We start from the raw sequence: 15800 nt of genomic DNA, 5'->3' as shown, positions 1-15800 counted from the left end.
GGCGCCATCGGTGGTAAAACGCCCAAGTTTGTAGTGAAAATAGTTCCAACCTTTACAGTAAGATAGCGCCACTGATATCATTTAATTAATTATTTTCTATTTTTTTTCTAAATACATAATTAATACGATTCGTTGCTTTATAACACTACATCATATCAGTTAATATATCAAATTTATTATTTTTATGAGGTTAATAAGATGAATTCCTTGTTTTTCTTTTTTGTATTTATTATTGTACATATTTAAATACTAAAAAAAAAAGAGAAAATTAAAACTACATACATAAAATTACATTCAATTAACTGTTCTTTTTTCCCGACTGTCGATGGTTAGAGACAATTGTTTGCTACAAATTTCTGTTTGAATACAAAATTATATGTATATATACAATGTTCCCGTGTCAATACAATCTTACTTGTCGCTACTTTATCATTATCTGTTTTTAAATACATTGATTGATGATATTTTGTATATAAAATTGAATAATGAAAATGGGATCACTATGAATTTCTTTTAATAGTAACACGCTAATCCCAATTAATGAACGTGAAATGTGTAACACTTAATGTGAATTAATTTTCTCAGTCTGACTCTGAGCCTGAACTGGCATCTGACTCATACTCTTCAACGTTTATGCTAAATTTGTATTCTTGATCGCATCCTAGGTAAGCATCACTCATAAAATACAAAGTATAGGAATGTTGTCCAGGAGCCGGTGCTACAAAATCAAGCTTGACCTTTGCTTTCTGTTGTAGTGTCAATCTTTTAATAGACAGTAAAGAATTAGTCTTTGGATCACCGATAACAACCCACCAGCCTTCTTCGCGTTTCTGTGGGAAATATGGTGCCACGACTGGCCCTGTAACTTCGTCTTCTCTTTCAAGCTGAACGATAACATTGACTGTACCACCACTGCGCAACTTATCTTTGTCTTGAACTTCATAGGACATTTCTATGTTAGGATAACGATTGCAGAATTTAGCAACATCCGCCATTTGTGACTCGGACAACTGTAAGAGACGATTTCTATCATCATCCTCTAGTTCCATTACATCAAATACAGTTTCCACTCCTTTGTCTGTACAACGTTTGATAGTTTCAGAAGTAAAGTGTGGCAACTGTTTTAAATAAGAATCTTTAGACCACATTGCTTGAGTGACCATTTGCGCCAATTCCATAGCAGCAACTGCAGGTGCTAACCAACCAGATGAACTGAGGACATCTACGCAAGCTTGAATTAACCTTACAGCTTTATTTAACACTAATTCGGTATCCTTTTGAAGTTCTGGACCAAGTTGTATTCTGGATAAGTGTGATTGCAGCAAAAGCTGTGCTTTCACATGAGGATCGGCCATTCTTGTAGCTTGCGGAGCATGCGGCAAGCGTGCAGCTAAACTTCTCAATAGATTTTCTTCCCGCTGTCTAACTGGAACAGTTTCATATTCAGCCGCTGCCGAAATGATCTCTAATAAACCTCTGATTTTGGTCTTATTATTCAAAGAAAGACTGAATAATTCGATCGTTGCGTAATTGATATAATAATAAGCAGCGATCATTCCAAGATTCAAGGGCAAAGTATCCATTTCATCTTCGACGGCAACACACTTCGCTTGTTCTAAATCACTCAAAGTACTTTCAACCAATTCGGATAAATGATCTGATAGATGCCTATGGGTAACACCCTGCAATCCATAATAATTTGGATTTTGTGTGAGCCGCCTATACAAGAAAGTCCATGTAAGATAATCGACAGCATCTTGTTTATTTTCAATCGTTTTGGTCACTATTTCAGCATTGAAATGATCGTGTAATCTGTGATCCAGATGACTTTCCACGGGCAAAGGTTCGTTCAGAAACTTCTTGAAAAAGTCTTTTTTGGAACTCTGACAAAGAAGAATACATTTAGCATCGTCATCCTCCAATGGGCGATTTGCACGTGCTACCATTTGTAAAACATCTGTAATAGGATAATCCTCATAGGCGTGTGTCTTTCCATTGTAACACTGGGTGTCCATGACGACTACAAGATGGGAACTGATTGATAAATCCCAACAAAGATCTCTCGTGACAACTGCTATTTGGATAGCACCGCTATCGAAGAGCTGTTCAACGAGACGTCGATCATCTACAGATAATCCTTCGTGTAGGTAAGCAGCTCCTTGCGAAAGCGTTTCTTTCAAAGTTTTATCAGTCATTCTATCTAGGAACGGTTTGATATCAACTTCTTCCGCATGGAAAAATCGTGAAGGTTGTCCCTCAGCTGCGGTGAATGTCAATAAATCAATAGCCGTTAATCTAGCTTGACGGCGAGTAGGTACGAAAACAATAACTGGCTTATGAGAAGCGTACCGAAGTATCGCATTATACACTGGTTTTGCCATAGCAGCCAGTCTGGATGCGTTATGAGTAATATTTATTCCTTGGACGTGTAATTCTAAAGGTACAGGTCTAACGGATGGGTGAAAATTGAAAGTTGCAGCAGCAGGTGCACCTAACCATTGAGCTGCGTCTTTAGCATCCGCGAGTGAAGCTGATAATGCTATAATCCTGGTGGGTTTATCCAATTGCGAAGAAATATAACGTGCTCTTGAACATGCTACTTCTAGTACGGGTCCTTCCTCGCCGCCAATTAATTGGAGCTCATCAACGATGAAGAGTTGAATATTTTGCACATTTTTTCTTTGTTTCCATCTTCGCGATAATACATCCCATTTATCCGCAGTCGTAATAATGATTTGTCCTTTCGCAAGTAATTTAAGGTCTGTTCCTGTTTCACCGGTTAGCAGAACCACCTTCCTGCCCAACTGTTGATTAAATTTGATCGACCAGTCAGTATAGACCAATTCTGCCAAAGCTTCCTTGCTAACCATGTACACGCATCTACCTTCTGGATTCTGACTGAGTAAACGTAACACAGCGAACTCAGCGATGGTAGTTTTTCCCGAGCCTGTGGGTGCTCCAACAAAAACATTATCGTCTGAATTGTAAACAGCGTTAAATACCTGTGTTTGAATTGGATTGAACTGTGGAAACTTATCCGTATAGATAGTTTCAAATTTCGAGTTACGCAAAGCGGTAACTGGAAGTGGTTGCAAATCGAGTAATTCGGTTGGCGGTAAGTTCTTTTCAGGTAAAATTAAATGACGAAAACTAACAGGTAATTGGGTTTCTGCTCCGATCCATCTATCCGATACAACGCGTAAAAAATATTGTGGCGGTAAGGGTTCGAACACAGGCACAAAAAATTTGATCAAATGTTCGTCCGCTGCATATTTAGCTTTCAATAAGAAATATTCGTGATGAAGTATCACTTCGGAATCCACGTCTTCAACTAAAATCCAGAATGCTTCCGAAGCACCGTGTATCTTTTCGTCCCATTGGAAGTCAGGCGTAATAGTTAATTCTACTCTTAAAGTAGACCGTGTGATTGGTTGAATATGGGTCGATAATTCCAATTTTGGAAACTGATGTATATATTTATGAATAGTTTTACCAAGTTTTGGTACTCGAATCAATTCTCCAATTTCATTTGGTCCAAGATCGTATAATCTCTCCCACGGGAAGTTCTTCTTTTCTATCTTCTTTACAATTTCTTCAGGCATTTTTCTAAATTGCCTTAGAGGCGACATCGATTGCCACATTCTGCGATCTATCATTTTACACAACGACAAACATTTGTCGGCTAGTTGTGCCCAACCGCGAAACAAAACAATTTCAAAAATTGCTCTCATTAATCGCGATGCAGATTGAGTGACGAATACCATATCAGACATGAGAGCAAATCCTTCGAGTTTCAGTTGAGAAATGTATGCTTGTAGGAGTACATTGACTTTCGCACTCGCTTCTTCTATACTTTCCTTTACTGGAATAGGTACTCTCTCCATCAACTTCTGCAATTCTAATTTCTCTTCTTCTCTGACATTAATGTGTTTAAATTCACTAGACAGTGAAAATACTCGGAATAATTCAATTTCGCTTAGAGTACGTTTCAGCAGTTGATTATATATGGACATAGTTTCATGAGTACAGTAATAATGCGATGCTATACGACCTAATTCGGTAGCTTGGAAATTGCCGCTCTTTCGGTCATATTTAATTAAACCGCTCCGATCTAATCCTACCGCAGCAGAATGAATAAGATCCGCTCTATGCAATTCGAGTAACGGATCATCTTTCAACTTGTCGTGACTTATGCCATATAAATTTGGACAGCGAAGCATTCTAATGTACAAGTATGTGTAACCCAACCAAGTGACGGCGTCTCTAATATTTTGTATAGTGCCCAACACAATTTCTGCATTTAACATATCTGACATTTTACTAAGTAACTGCGACTCGATGGGTAGTTGCTGATTTAGAAGAGACAAATAATATTGCAATTCACTGTGATTTGTGATAAGAATACCTTCACCTTTTGTATCGTACTGTGGACGACCAGCTCTACCTAACATTTGCAGTACGTCTAGAGCTCCTAATTCAATCCATCTGCCTTTCTCTGGATTGTACACCTGAGTTCCTTTGATAATAACTGTATGTGCAGGTAAATTAACACCCCAAGCTAAGGTTGCAGTGGATACTAAAACTTGTATATGTCTATCCGCAAAAAGATCCTCGACCAACGTTCGATCCACTCTCGTCATACCGGCATGATGAATAGCAAACCCATAAGGCAACAAATCTTTAAGTTCTTGATTTTTAACTTGTTCAGCTTCTGTCCTTAAAACTTCCATAGATGCGGATCCCTCTCTCAAGAATTGCCCTAACGTGTCTTTCTCTAAACACATGTCCCTGATAGCACGAGCTGTTTTTCCTGTCTCTTTTCGCGAGTGTACAAAAATAAGAACTTGATTTCTGCCTGCGTGTTCCATCGTCTTCTCATACACAATTTCGTTCATTACTTGAAAACGTTTCAACGCTTTTTTCTCTGTGATACCTATATACTGTTGTTCTAATGCAACAGGTCTAAAACTGTTATCAAAGTAAAATAAACCTGTTTCTGGTTTTATCCGTAAAAATGCTGCGACATCTTGATAATTTGGTAACGTTGCCGAAAGACCAATCAATCTTACATCCTCTTGCGTTGTTTCGATATTTCTGATTGTTCTAGCAACCAAAGCTTCTAGAACAGGTCCTCTTTCGTCGTGTAGCAAATGAATTTCATCGATGATGATCAATCTGACCAATGAAGTAAAAGTTTTCTCGCCTCCTTTCCGTGTTATGATATCCCACTTCTCGGGAGTGCACACTATGACTTGTGTTGCAGCTATCTGTTCCCTCGTCAATTGATGATCACCCGTCAATTCTGATACAGTTAAGTTATACGTAGACAATCTTTTGCCAAAGTTTCCAACCATTTCTTGTACCAACGAACGCATCGGTGCAACGTAGATTATTTTGAATTCATCGGTGTTAATTGTACCATCGGAATTGATATGTTTTCCAATTTCACGCATCATACACAAAAGTGCAACGTTAGTTTTACCGGCACCCGTCGGCGCACACAGTAATAGATTCTCGTCACTTTCTAAAGCGGTTTGGTATAAGCGGCTCTGAATTCGATTTAACGTTTTGAAACCTTCGAAAGCAGGTTGCACATACTTCGGTAACTGATCGATGGGGTGAAGTTTCTCATTTTCTGAGAACGGTTTCGGTTTCAATGCAGGCACGTGAACTTCTTCGTAACCTTTTCGCTGCTTTCTAAAACTTCCATCGGGCAACTGACAACGTTTATTTGCCATGAAATGACTGCCTTGCGCAAACATAAGATCGTCTAAATCTATTAGATTCCTTGTACCCTGAACTTGCCCACCAGGACCTCCAGTGTCTTCGTTCTCCTCTCTTCTTTTACGTTGCGCTCTTGCTTCCATTGTTTCGTCAGCATCATCATCGCCTTTGCCTGTATCCAACTGACGCAAAATTTTTGCTAATACAGGATCATCGTTCATCCTATTTCGAATTTTTTGTCGTTCTGATTCAGACTGCGAAGACGCCAACATAGTGCAATAAGCAACTGTAACCAATAGAGATAATTAATTGCGTTATATATTTAACTTTAAAATGATTCATATTCAAAAGATTAATAATTGTATTTATGATTATTTCTTACTTGTATGTCTGTATTTCTTGAGCTGTTTGATGAAATCGAAGCAATCGTATCCTAACAAAAGTACCAATTGATTTTCGCAGTCACGATCATCTCCAGCATCTTTCAAAACTGCTAATACTTCTGCAGCTCGTGCTTGTGAAACCATTGCATCATCGTAAATCCTGCTTAATCTTCTTTGCAACCAGTATGCATCTATATCTAAAGGATGCAATGGCTTCTCTTTTTTCATTTCTTCTGCGCCACCTAACTAAAAACAATACAGTAATTTGAAAAAACATTTTTTTACTTTTATAATAAGTACTTCCATAAGTTTTCTTCTGGCATAATTAAACATAGTATATACTTACATTTTCAGCATGAATAGCTCTGTCATCGTTAGCTTCTTCACCTTCGTCGCCTTCGTCGTCATTTTCTCTAATCTCTCCATAAACATCCTCATCATCTTCTTCGCTGCTTTCCTCAAATTGTACATTAATTCCATAAGTTTCATCTATATTTTCTTCATTTGTAGGATTCTTTTCATCGTTCCCAAAGTCAGTTATTTTTTTCCCAAGATTAACCAACAATGCAAACCTTTCTTCTGCTAGCAAACCTAACAGTAATTCTGTTTCCTTTTTTTTCTCTTTTTCTTTAAGTCTATCATTCTTCAAGACTGCTAGTACTTCATCAGCAGCACCGCAAAGAATATCTCTAGGCTGGTCTCCTAAAGCTTCTTGAATAAAACTCAATAATACTTCGTAAGTTTGCCGTGTTTCTTGCGTTTTGGGACGATAAACAATTCCAACCATTTCATCCACACCCTCGGAGAGTAACGTTGCACCTTTCATTCGTGTAAAGTCGTATTGTGCTTCGTCTCGCTTTTGACGCTTGACTTTTCGTTCCTCTGCTTTTCCAGGTTTAGTACGCTGAGCTCTATCACCCATACGTGTTCCATCAAGCTTCCCAACAAGGGACATAACCTCACCGGTAGCTTCATCTCTGCTACGTCTTTCTATCAATCGCACATCAGCTTGTAAAACAAGATTAGAATTAGCTTTATATTCATATTGCAATTGTCTCGCTGCGGCATCAGCCATGGTTGTTTTCGATTCACCAACTTGAGATTTGTAAGGTTAGCACAACAAACGTGAACAAACGTTTCCTCATACAGAGCGTAGTCTGCGTAGTTCTCGCGTGAGTTTTTATTACACACACTGGAGGATACTAATTAAACAAAACACGACTTGTGTGTCATATTTAATTATAAAGTGTTATATGAAATATTCTGTTTGTTACATGCTCTTTCACAGACCTAACAAAAAATTGATATGGGAATTCTCTATAATTGGCATGAACTAGAACTGACTAGAACCACCAGAACCAGGGGTTCCACCAGTCCAAGCTCATGTAGCGCCGCGTGGAAAAAACTCACCCAACTAAAATGTGGAGCGTATGCGCGTGTATGCTTGCGTATGTAAATTGCTTTAAATTATTTAAAAGAAAGTAAACCAAAGAAAGTGCAGACGCAGTTTGAAGGATTTCCGTCATTTCGAAAATTATATTTCTTCATATTATATTTATTACATTTCCTAAGTTATATAGCTTAAGAAATAGAAACGAATAACGTATTTATATAACAAATTGTTCATTATGTCTTATATACTATAGACTTTTATAATAATAATAGCATGAAAATCCGTTGATCCTAATTCAAAGAGCACACTACATTACCGACAGAGCAATCGGCATTACCGACAGAGCAATCTGCATTACCTACAGAGCAATCTACGTTACCGACAGATCAATCTGCATTACCGACAGAGCAATCTGCATTATCGACTGAGCACTCTGCATTACCGACAGAGCAATCTGCATTACCGACTGAGCAATCTGCATTATCGGCCGAGCAAAAGTATGAAACAATTTCAAGTCAATTTATACTAATACGCACCAGATCTAGATAAAATTACTTAAAAGGATGTGGAAATGCAGTGAAAATGATGAAATAGTTGAAATAGACCAACAGAGTAATCTGCATTAGCGATAGAGCAATCTTCATTATCGGCAGAGCAATCTACATTACCGACTGAGCAATCTGCATTACCGACAGAGCAAGCTGCATTACCGACAGAGTAATCTGCATTACCGACAGAGCAATCTGCATTACCGACAGAGCAAACTGTATTATCGGCCGAGTAAAAGTATGAAATAATTTCAAGTCAATTTATATTAATACGCACCAGATCTAGATAAAATTACTTAAAAGGATGGGGACATGCAGTGAAAATGATGAAATAGTTGAAATAGACCAACAGAGTAATTTGTATTACCGACAGAGCAAACTGTATTATCGGCCGAGCAAAAGTATGAAACAATTTCAAGTCAATTTATACTAATACGCACCAGATCTAGATAAAATTACTTAAAAGGATGTGGAAATGCAGTGAAAATTATGAAATAGTTGAAATAGACCAACAGAGTAAACTGTATTACCGACTGAGCAATCTGCATTACCGACTGAGCACTCTGCATTACCGGCAGAGCAATCTGCATTATCGGCAGAGCAATCTGCATTACCGACTGAGCAATCTGCATTATCGGCAGAGCAATCTGCATTACCGACAGAGCAATCTGCATTACCGACAGAGCAATCTACATTACCGACCGAGCAATCTGCATTACCGACAGAGCAATCTACATTACCGACCGAGCAATCTGCATTATCGACTGAACACTCTACATTATGGACTTTTGCTGTTGTATTTGACTTTTGTTGGAGGTCCTTGAAAAGGCTTGTTCCGCGGGGGAGGTGGCGTTGAAACAATTTTTCCGTAGCGAAAATGATGCTCGAGTCTTCGTTAAGAAGGTATTCCAGAAACAGAAACTCCCAACCAATCATTGGAGTAAGAAGCAAGATAAAATTTTTCTGTTAAAAAAAAAAACGGGTACAAAATGACAAATCACAAAATGTTTCTTTTACGCGACCAACTGGAAGAAATATTCGACAAGATGCAAGAGGTTTCACGGCGATTCATCAAGCCATCTCGGCGTAATCGGTGAACAGACATTGAAAAAAAAAAAAAAATACATGTCAAATTGAGTAACCTCCTCCTTTTCGAAGTCGGTTAAAATCTAACATTTTCGGATTCTACTCATTGAAATCTACAGGACTACGTAAAAAAGAACTTAACAATGTTTGGTCTCTCAAAGTAAAGGTCCAGCCTGGACCCGTGTAAGAACAGTAAGACGGCATTTTACAAAAATTTCCAATTATACTATATAATAAATTAATAAATAAACAGTTTTTCCAGGCTGGAAGACGCGTTGAAGAGCGAGGGTTTGAATATTTGCCACTAGTGGCGGTAGAAATACCGATGGCGGGCAGCATTCAACAGACTGATATTTATAGATTCGAGAGTTTCGTGCAAACGTACAACGTTTTAGGCGTAAAAATCCAGTTTCTCCGTTCGTCAACGTCCATCCGATGATCCATGGACCTTCGTTCGAGATAGTGATGGAATCCTGCGGCAGCACAGTGTTTGAACGTTGGAGAAAAATAAAAAGTACTGGTTCAAGTGTATCGGTCGGACGGTGCGCGAGAAGCTGAGCCGCTAGGCTGACGTTTAAACATTGCTGGCGCTACTTTTGGCCGCGAGATATCCCTGTCGAAGCAACGAATCCATAGATCGAGGTGGACGAATCGGTCGAGGTGGACGAGGTCCGAATTCGCAGACCAGAAGAAAAAGAAGAGACGTTATTTTCCTTCGCCTAAAGGCAACATATCTCCGACGTAACGCTTCCTCTTTCGCGGATTAGTCATTCTTCCAATTTGTCAAAATCGTGTGTGACAAAGAGAGAAAGAGAGAGGGAGAGGGAGAGAGTAAGAGTTAGAAGGGCGAGTAGGTGGGGTGAGGAGAAGCGGTTGCTGAAGAGCCCAGTGCCTCCAACCGGAAGCGTACATTTTTGATAGTCGACCTTTTTTTAGATTGTCATCAAGGACAGGAGGGACAGCGCTGCCCTGTATTCGAATCTCTGAAAGGCTGTTTGCCAACTAATCGAATCGTTGCTAAGTGTCGTCTCCGTTGTTCGCGAGGATTTGGCAATCTTTTCTCGTCTCCGACCGAATAACAACCGTTGCTCTTGTATCCCCAAACTCGTTCCGCTACGTTCCACTGTCTCCCGAGCGCCATGTGACGAGCCATCGGTACTCCTCTTGCGAAACTGAGAATTAACAAGTCGCGATCGAGCTCGAGGATGCGTCGAGACGTTCGAACGAGGATGTCGAGCGACGGGCGAAAATTCTTCTCGCGTTACGCGGCGATCGTTGCAGGAATTCGCGTGTTACGTATCAGGAAATTGAAAAGGTTGCCGCCGCGATCTGGAGAATGGAAGGTCCGCTGCTATAGCGAGCATCAGACGCGCTAAGACGAGTATAGTCGCGGTTTGGAGTCGATCGATACGCGTGTGACGAATAGGACGGTTTCAAGTTGAAATTTTGAAACTTTCGACTACGATGCAGAAACAGTTGTTAGCAGAGATCGTCCAACGGTTGGGTGGATAGAAGACGCTGCGATAACTGGGAAGCGAATCCGGGAAGATGATGTTCACAGGCGGCACCCACGCGAAGAGGCGCAACGCGGGAGGCGGTCCCGCAGCTGGTCGGAAGACTTCCGTGGATCGCAGAAGCCCGCAGGCTCGCGTGGGCGCTGAAGGATACACGTACAGGTGAGCCACCCGGTACGTAAAGTTATTCCTCGAAGGGACCACGAAGATAACAGATATCGCTCCTAGTAATCGGGTACACTGCGGAGAATAACTATAATACCGCCATATACAATCTCAAGCACACCTGTGCTATCTTTAATATCTCGTGTTAAGATTATGCTAGCGTGGAAACTCTGAGTTCTTATATTTATAGGTATGCAGAACGCATTGCTGTTAAACCATATATATCTCAGCAAGATAATGCTGCGATACATGCTGTTGAAATTATTAAGGAATATTTTTTAAAGGAGAATATTTCCACTCGTCAATGGCCGGCACGCTCACCCGACCATAATATCATCATAAATTGCTGGCCAATGCTTTTGCAAGCAGTGTGTGCTGAAGGCCGGCAATTTTCATATATAAATGAATTAAAAACTTGCGTTATAACCGAATGGGAAAGTTTAACACAAATAAAAATTAAACAACTATATATGGAATTTGAAAATCCTGATTGATTCTTACTTTAACAATGCTTTCAGGACACGGATCCCTGTTCTAAACCCAGCCGAACTGCCACCGACCACGTCCACTGGAAAGACTTACGTATACAAGACGAGAGTACCGCGAAGGGACATCGCTGTGGCGTCAGCATCATCGTCCTACGAGAACAACGTCGGCGGTGCGATTACCAAAAGAAGAGGCGCCGTCAAGCACAACAAAGTGCACGTTGTACGAGGCCACAGACTAGTCGCCAAGTTTTTCAGGCAACCGACTTTCTGCGCCTTCTGCAAAGACTTTCTCTGGTAATATTCAACTGTGTTAGATTCTAAAAAGAATATAATAGTTTGAGAAAGTGGTCCGAAAATGGGCTAGGGTCTAAATACGGACTGCTACTACTTATTTTGGATTATGTGATTTGGGAAACTTACAATGATCAGTAGATTGAATCTTTATGCAAAATAAAATCTTTGCAATCGTGCCTACAAAAATTGAACCTTAAATAGGAATTTATTTTACTCTGCAAATATTATAATATGAACTTTCAATATTTTTGTATTGCATACTGTGTGCATTTTATAATTTCTTGCACATTCGGGGTAGTTTTTAGAAGTAAGTAACACCATAAGTATCCATTTTGAGTGGATAGGTACACCAGTAGGTATCAAAATGAAAGTGGTAGCCCATTTTTGGACCATTTCTTCTTCTAAACTTTATTCGGTACGCTTTTTTTTTTTTTTTTTTTAATGCTTTGCGTATCAAACTGCTTTCTGGATTATCATAAGTAAACTGGATAGTTCAGTACAGAGTTAGATTGGTATAGTTTTAACAAATGGCAAGGCCTTCGAAAGTATAGAGTCGATACAAATCTTGAAGAGCACAGTTTCAATAAATTGAAAACTGGTCCAAGAGTTCAGTAAACTACTCTATTATTGAGAAATGGCTAAACTCACTTAACTAAAACATTCTCCTACAACTGGACTAGTCACCTAAGCAACTTTGTAAGAAGTGGTTTCTCGCATTAACAAAACTTTAACGATAATTGACGTTCAAACGCGCAGTTGGCTGGTAACGAGGGAGTATCTCGATTTATCATAAAATACGGTCAGAACGTACGTTTGATACGCGGTAGACGCCTAAAAATAGACAGACATTAGTCAAGTATCGGCTGTTTCCCGGCAAACGCGTTGCCTGATTAATCCGAAGCATATTCTCTGTTGCAGGGGATTCGGGAAGCAAGGATACCAGTGCCAAGGTAAATACCAAACCTATGACCAGTTTTTCCGCGTTAAATTGCAAGTATGCTGCATGGTACGTGTTACGCGCCTATTAATATTCCATCTTGCATTTCAGCCTGCCAAACAGCGGTGCACAAGAAGTGCCACGATAAGCTGTTAACTAAGTGCCCGGAGAGCGGCAGGGAATCCGAGAACACGATCGTAAGTATTGACATTTAACGTTTCTTTTACTTACAGATTGATTTTAGAGAGATCGTTGATATAGAAAATTGATTCATTTACTTGTATCGAATATATGCGAAGGTTTTTGGCATTCGCCGTAGCCATACCACGTATTTCATCCTTTCTTTTACTCGATAACTCATGATTGTGTTTCTTCTTAGGGAAATCTTGCTGACGACGAGGTCTCCACCAATATTTTATATTCGTCCTGACTTTACGAGTATATGTTGCCGATTTTGGTTTCGACTATTTTTTCTTGGTTGACATTTTGTTACCAAGGCTACTTCTGCAATCATATTTATTTCATTGGTTACATGTTGAAACTTAGGTGGCAAAATGTACGATATAATTGTTATAAGCATAGCATTATTCAATTCTCTTAAGGGGGTAAATAGGTTTAGGACTACGTTTTTTTAGCGAATTGCATGAATTTTTTTAGCAAGAAAGGAATGTATATAATTTAATGAAACTTTGAGAAGATCTTATACATATATTCAAGTAAATATCGTAATTTTTTGGAAGTATTTCTTCGGAAAATGTGGAAGACATCAGCTGCCACCTATCGGAGGTCACTATCAAACTGATAGCGGTTTTGCGTACGTTCTAGAGGCCACAGTTTTCATCTGAAATCAAAAGGGATTTAAATTTACTTTAAAGCCATGTCTTTCTTCTATAAGAACCTACATTTGGAATAATATAATTGTTTAAAGTATCTTTTTATTACAAAAAACGTTATATATGTTATAAATGTTATAAATGATGCTCTTTCGTTTAAACACCTCTAAAAATGCAATATTCAATTTTTTAAGAGGCAATTTAGATTCATTGGGGAATACTTCCAAAAAATTACATTATTTACTTGAATATATGTATAAAATCTTCTCAAAGTTTCATTAAATTATATACATTCTTTTATTGCTAAAAAAATTCATGCAAAACACTGAAAAAACGTAGTCCCAAAGCTACTTCCCCCCTTACATGAGGTACTTTTTATTCATAAGCATACGTTGAGCGTTCATCCCTCTGCGATATTCCTGATTTTAATTCTGTTGATACTTGTTTAATGGCAGTACTTGAGGGAGCGTTTCAAGGTAGATGTGCCTCACAGGTTTCGGCCCCACAGTTTCATGTCGCCAACTTTTTGCGACCACTGCGGTTCCTTGCTGTACGGACTGTTCCGGCAAGGTTTACGATGCGAAGGTAAGTAAACCAATCGACGATTTACGTTTTGAAAGTTCCTCGACAATCCTGATGCACCTTGAATGATAAATGTGTCTTGTAAAGTCTAGATTATAGGATCCTATTAAAAATTGACGGATTCTATGGATTCGATTCACATTTTGTACACTCGTTGGTCTACTGCGACTAACTGTAAAGAATGAAACCTGTCTTTTCGCCGATAAATTGTACTTTCATGATACTCGACGTAGAAATTCTCGAAATCTAATTCTGAATTCCATCTGAACGGATGAAACCGGATCGCGAAAGTCTCATAAATATTTAAGGATAGGCTTAGCTCGATATTAAAGGTTTTAACCAAGCATCGATTGTTCAACGCGAGTATTCGTATATAGCAGGGAATAAGGCTTCATCCGTTTCGAATAAAACCTTTCCTTGCGTAAATGTTCAGACCGCATGCCAGTCTAAGAAACTGGCAGTAAGTTCATTGTCCAAGTCGTATTTTTGCTCAAAGTTTGCAGTTTCTAAAAACCTTCAAAAGCACCTTGGCCCATCGAGAATCCTCCCACACGTTAGACTCTACAACTTGGATTTCATACTGAAAATGGGCTATCCATTTCTATATTAAATTGTCTACCCGTCTTGAAATAGACACTGCCGTCTATTTGTTGGCTATTTACAACATTCGCTGAACGAGCAACAATAGCCACCAGGAAAAGAAGCATTTGGCGCGAATCGCGATACTCTGCCCAATACGAAACAACGCGAAACTGTGGGCGAGTCTTGAAACGATTCGTCAGACCCGTGTCGACGTGCAGCAGCGCATAAATTTACGTTTTACACGACACGACGACACAACAACACGAAACGGTGGCTTGGCATTTTCAGCTTTGCATGTACGCTTACGCTTTACGAGTGCTCGCTTGTCGCTCCGTCGCTTGTTAATTAGTGTTCTTTAAACTTTTCTCGCGGAAGGGAAGAATTTTTCAGAGCCGATACATTTCGAAGGTGTTTGAAGAACGCTAACCGTGACAATAAAACAGCAACGCTGACTACGTTATAGTTTACTAAACGGTTTGCCAACGATCTTTCAAAATACCCCTAATGACGATTCCACTCCGCTGAAATAGAAACAACTCGCATCTACGCGCATTCTTTTGCTCGTAGATTTACGTAATCGCCAGGTGTCAATTTTCCACCTGGTTTAAACGTTACGATATACTGTCTCGATTCGTTTAAAAATCACGTATCCCTTGATTAAATAAGCATGGATTGCTTGGTCCCCATTTTTTTCAAGTAGCATCACGAAAAGTATCTCAAGCAGTTACCAGAAGATGGTCGAAAGCAACAGCGTTGAGCTTTCCGAGGAGTATTAAAGGAGAAGCTCGGTTCAGGTTGCTAAAAATGAGTTGGTTGCCGTCCTCTAGTAGACTCTAGCTAGTCTTTTTTCTAGAGAAAAACAAGTATCGACCAAATATTGTTCCAACGATTCTTCGTCGCGAGTAATAGCGAGCTAATGGCTGCGAACTTGTAATAAGATCTTTAGATATAAAAAGTGTGCGATATAAATGTAGTTATAAAAGAATACCACGCGTTACAATTGTAACTTGTTAGACACAAGGGTGAAATTTTATTAATTCTTCCCAGATATTTGGGAGATGATGCAAGGAACTTGCGATACAATAATTTTGTCGTCACAAGTGCATTATATCATTTTCAGAATGTTCTTGAAGTCTGTTAAAAAATCCAACCTTTCATTTGAAAGCATTGAAATACTTGCTCGACTCGTAAGATTTTTAGATATGTATAAAAAGTAGGCGCACATTCTTTTTCCTTCCTCATACTGCATAGAAATTTAACACGAATGCTAA

At 39.2% G+C, this 15800-nt stretch overlaps 2 protein-coding genes across 2 annotated transcripts; one reads left to right on the top strand and one right to left on the bottom strand.

Annotated features, from left to right (window-relative positions):
- Window positions 1-18: 18 nt before the first annotated feature.
- Window positions 19-7453, bottom strand: LOC128881486 (U5 small nuclear ribonucleoprotein 200 kDa helicase). Its single transcript, XM_054132556.1, has 3 exons — window positions 6454-7453; window positions 6107-6353; window positions 19-6010 (listed from the first exon to the last, which is right to left on the bottom strand). Exons 1-3 carry the CDS (start codon window positions 7180-7182, stop codon window positions 582-584), a joined length of 6405 nt encoding a protein of 2134 aa, XP_053988531.1. The 5' UTR covers window positions 7183-7453; the 3' UTR covers window positions 19-581.
- Window positions 7454-9009: 1556 nt separating this feature from the next.
- LOC128881488 (putative protein kinase C delta type homolog) lies at window positions 9010-13958 on the top strand. Its single transcript, XM_054132559.1, has 5 exons — window positions 9010-10810; window positions 11332-11595; window positions 12514-12545; window positions 12644-12729; window positions 13821-13958. The coding sequence occupies exons 1-5, from the start codon at window positions 10683-10685 to the stop codon at window positions 13956-13958; spliced, it is 648 nt and encodes a 215-aa protein (XP_053988534.1). The 5' UTR covers window positions 9010-10682.
- The last annotated feature ends 1842 nt before the right edge of the window (window positions 13959-15800 follow it).

This window comes from Hylaeus volcanicus, chromosome 8, assembly GCF_026283585.1.
Source record: "Hylaeus volcanicus isolate JK05 chromosome 8, UHH_iyHylVolc1.0_haploid, whole genome shotgun sequence".
NCBI lineage: Eukaryota > Metazoa > Arthropoda > Insecta > Hymenoptera > Colletidae > Hylaeus > Hylaeus volcanicus.
The sequence above is the reverse complement of the archived record's forward strand: the minus strand, read 5'-3'. Positions and strand labels throughout refer to the sequence as shown.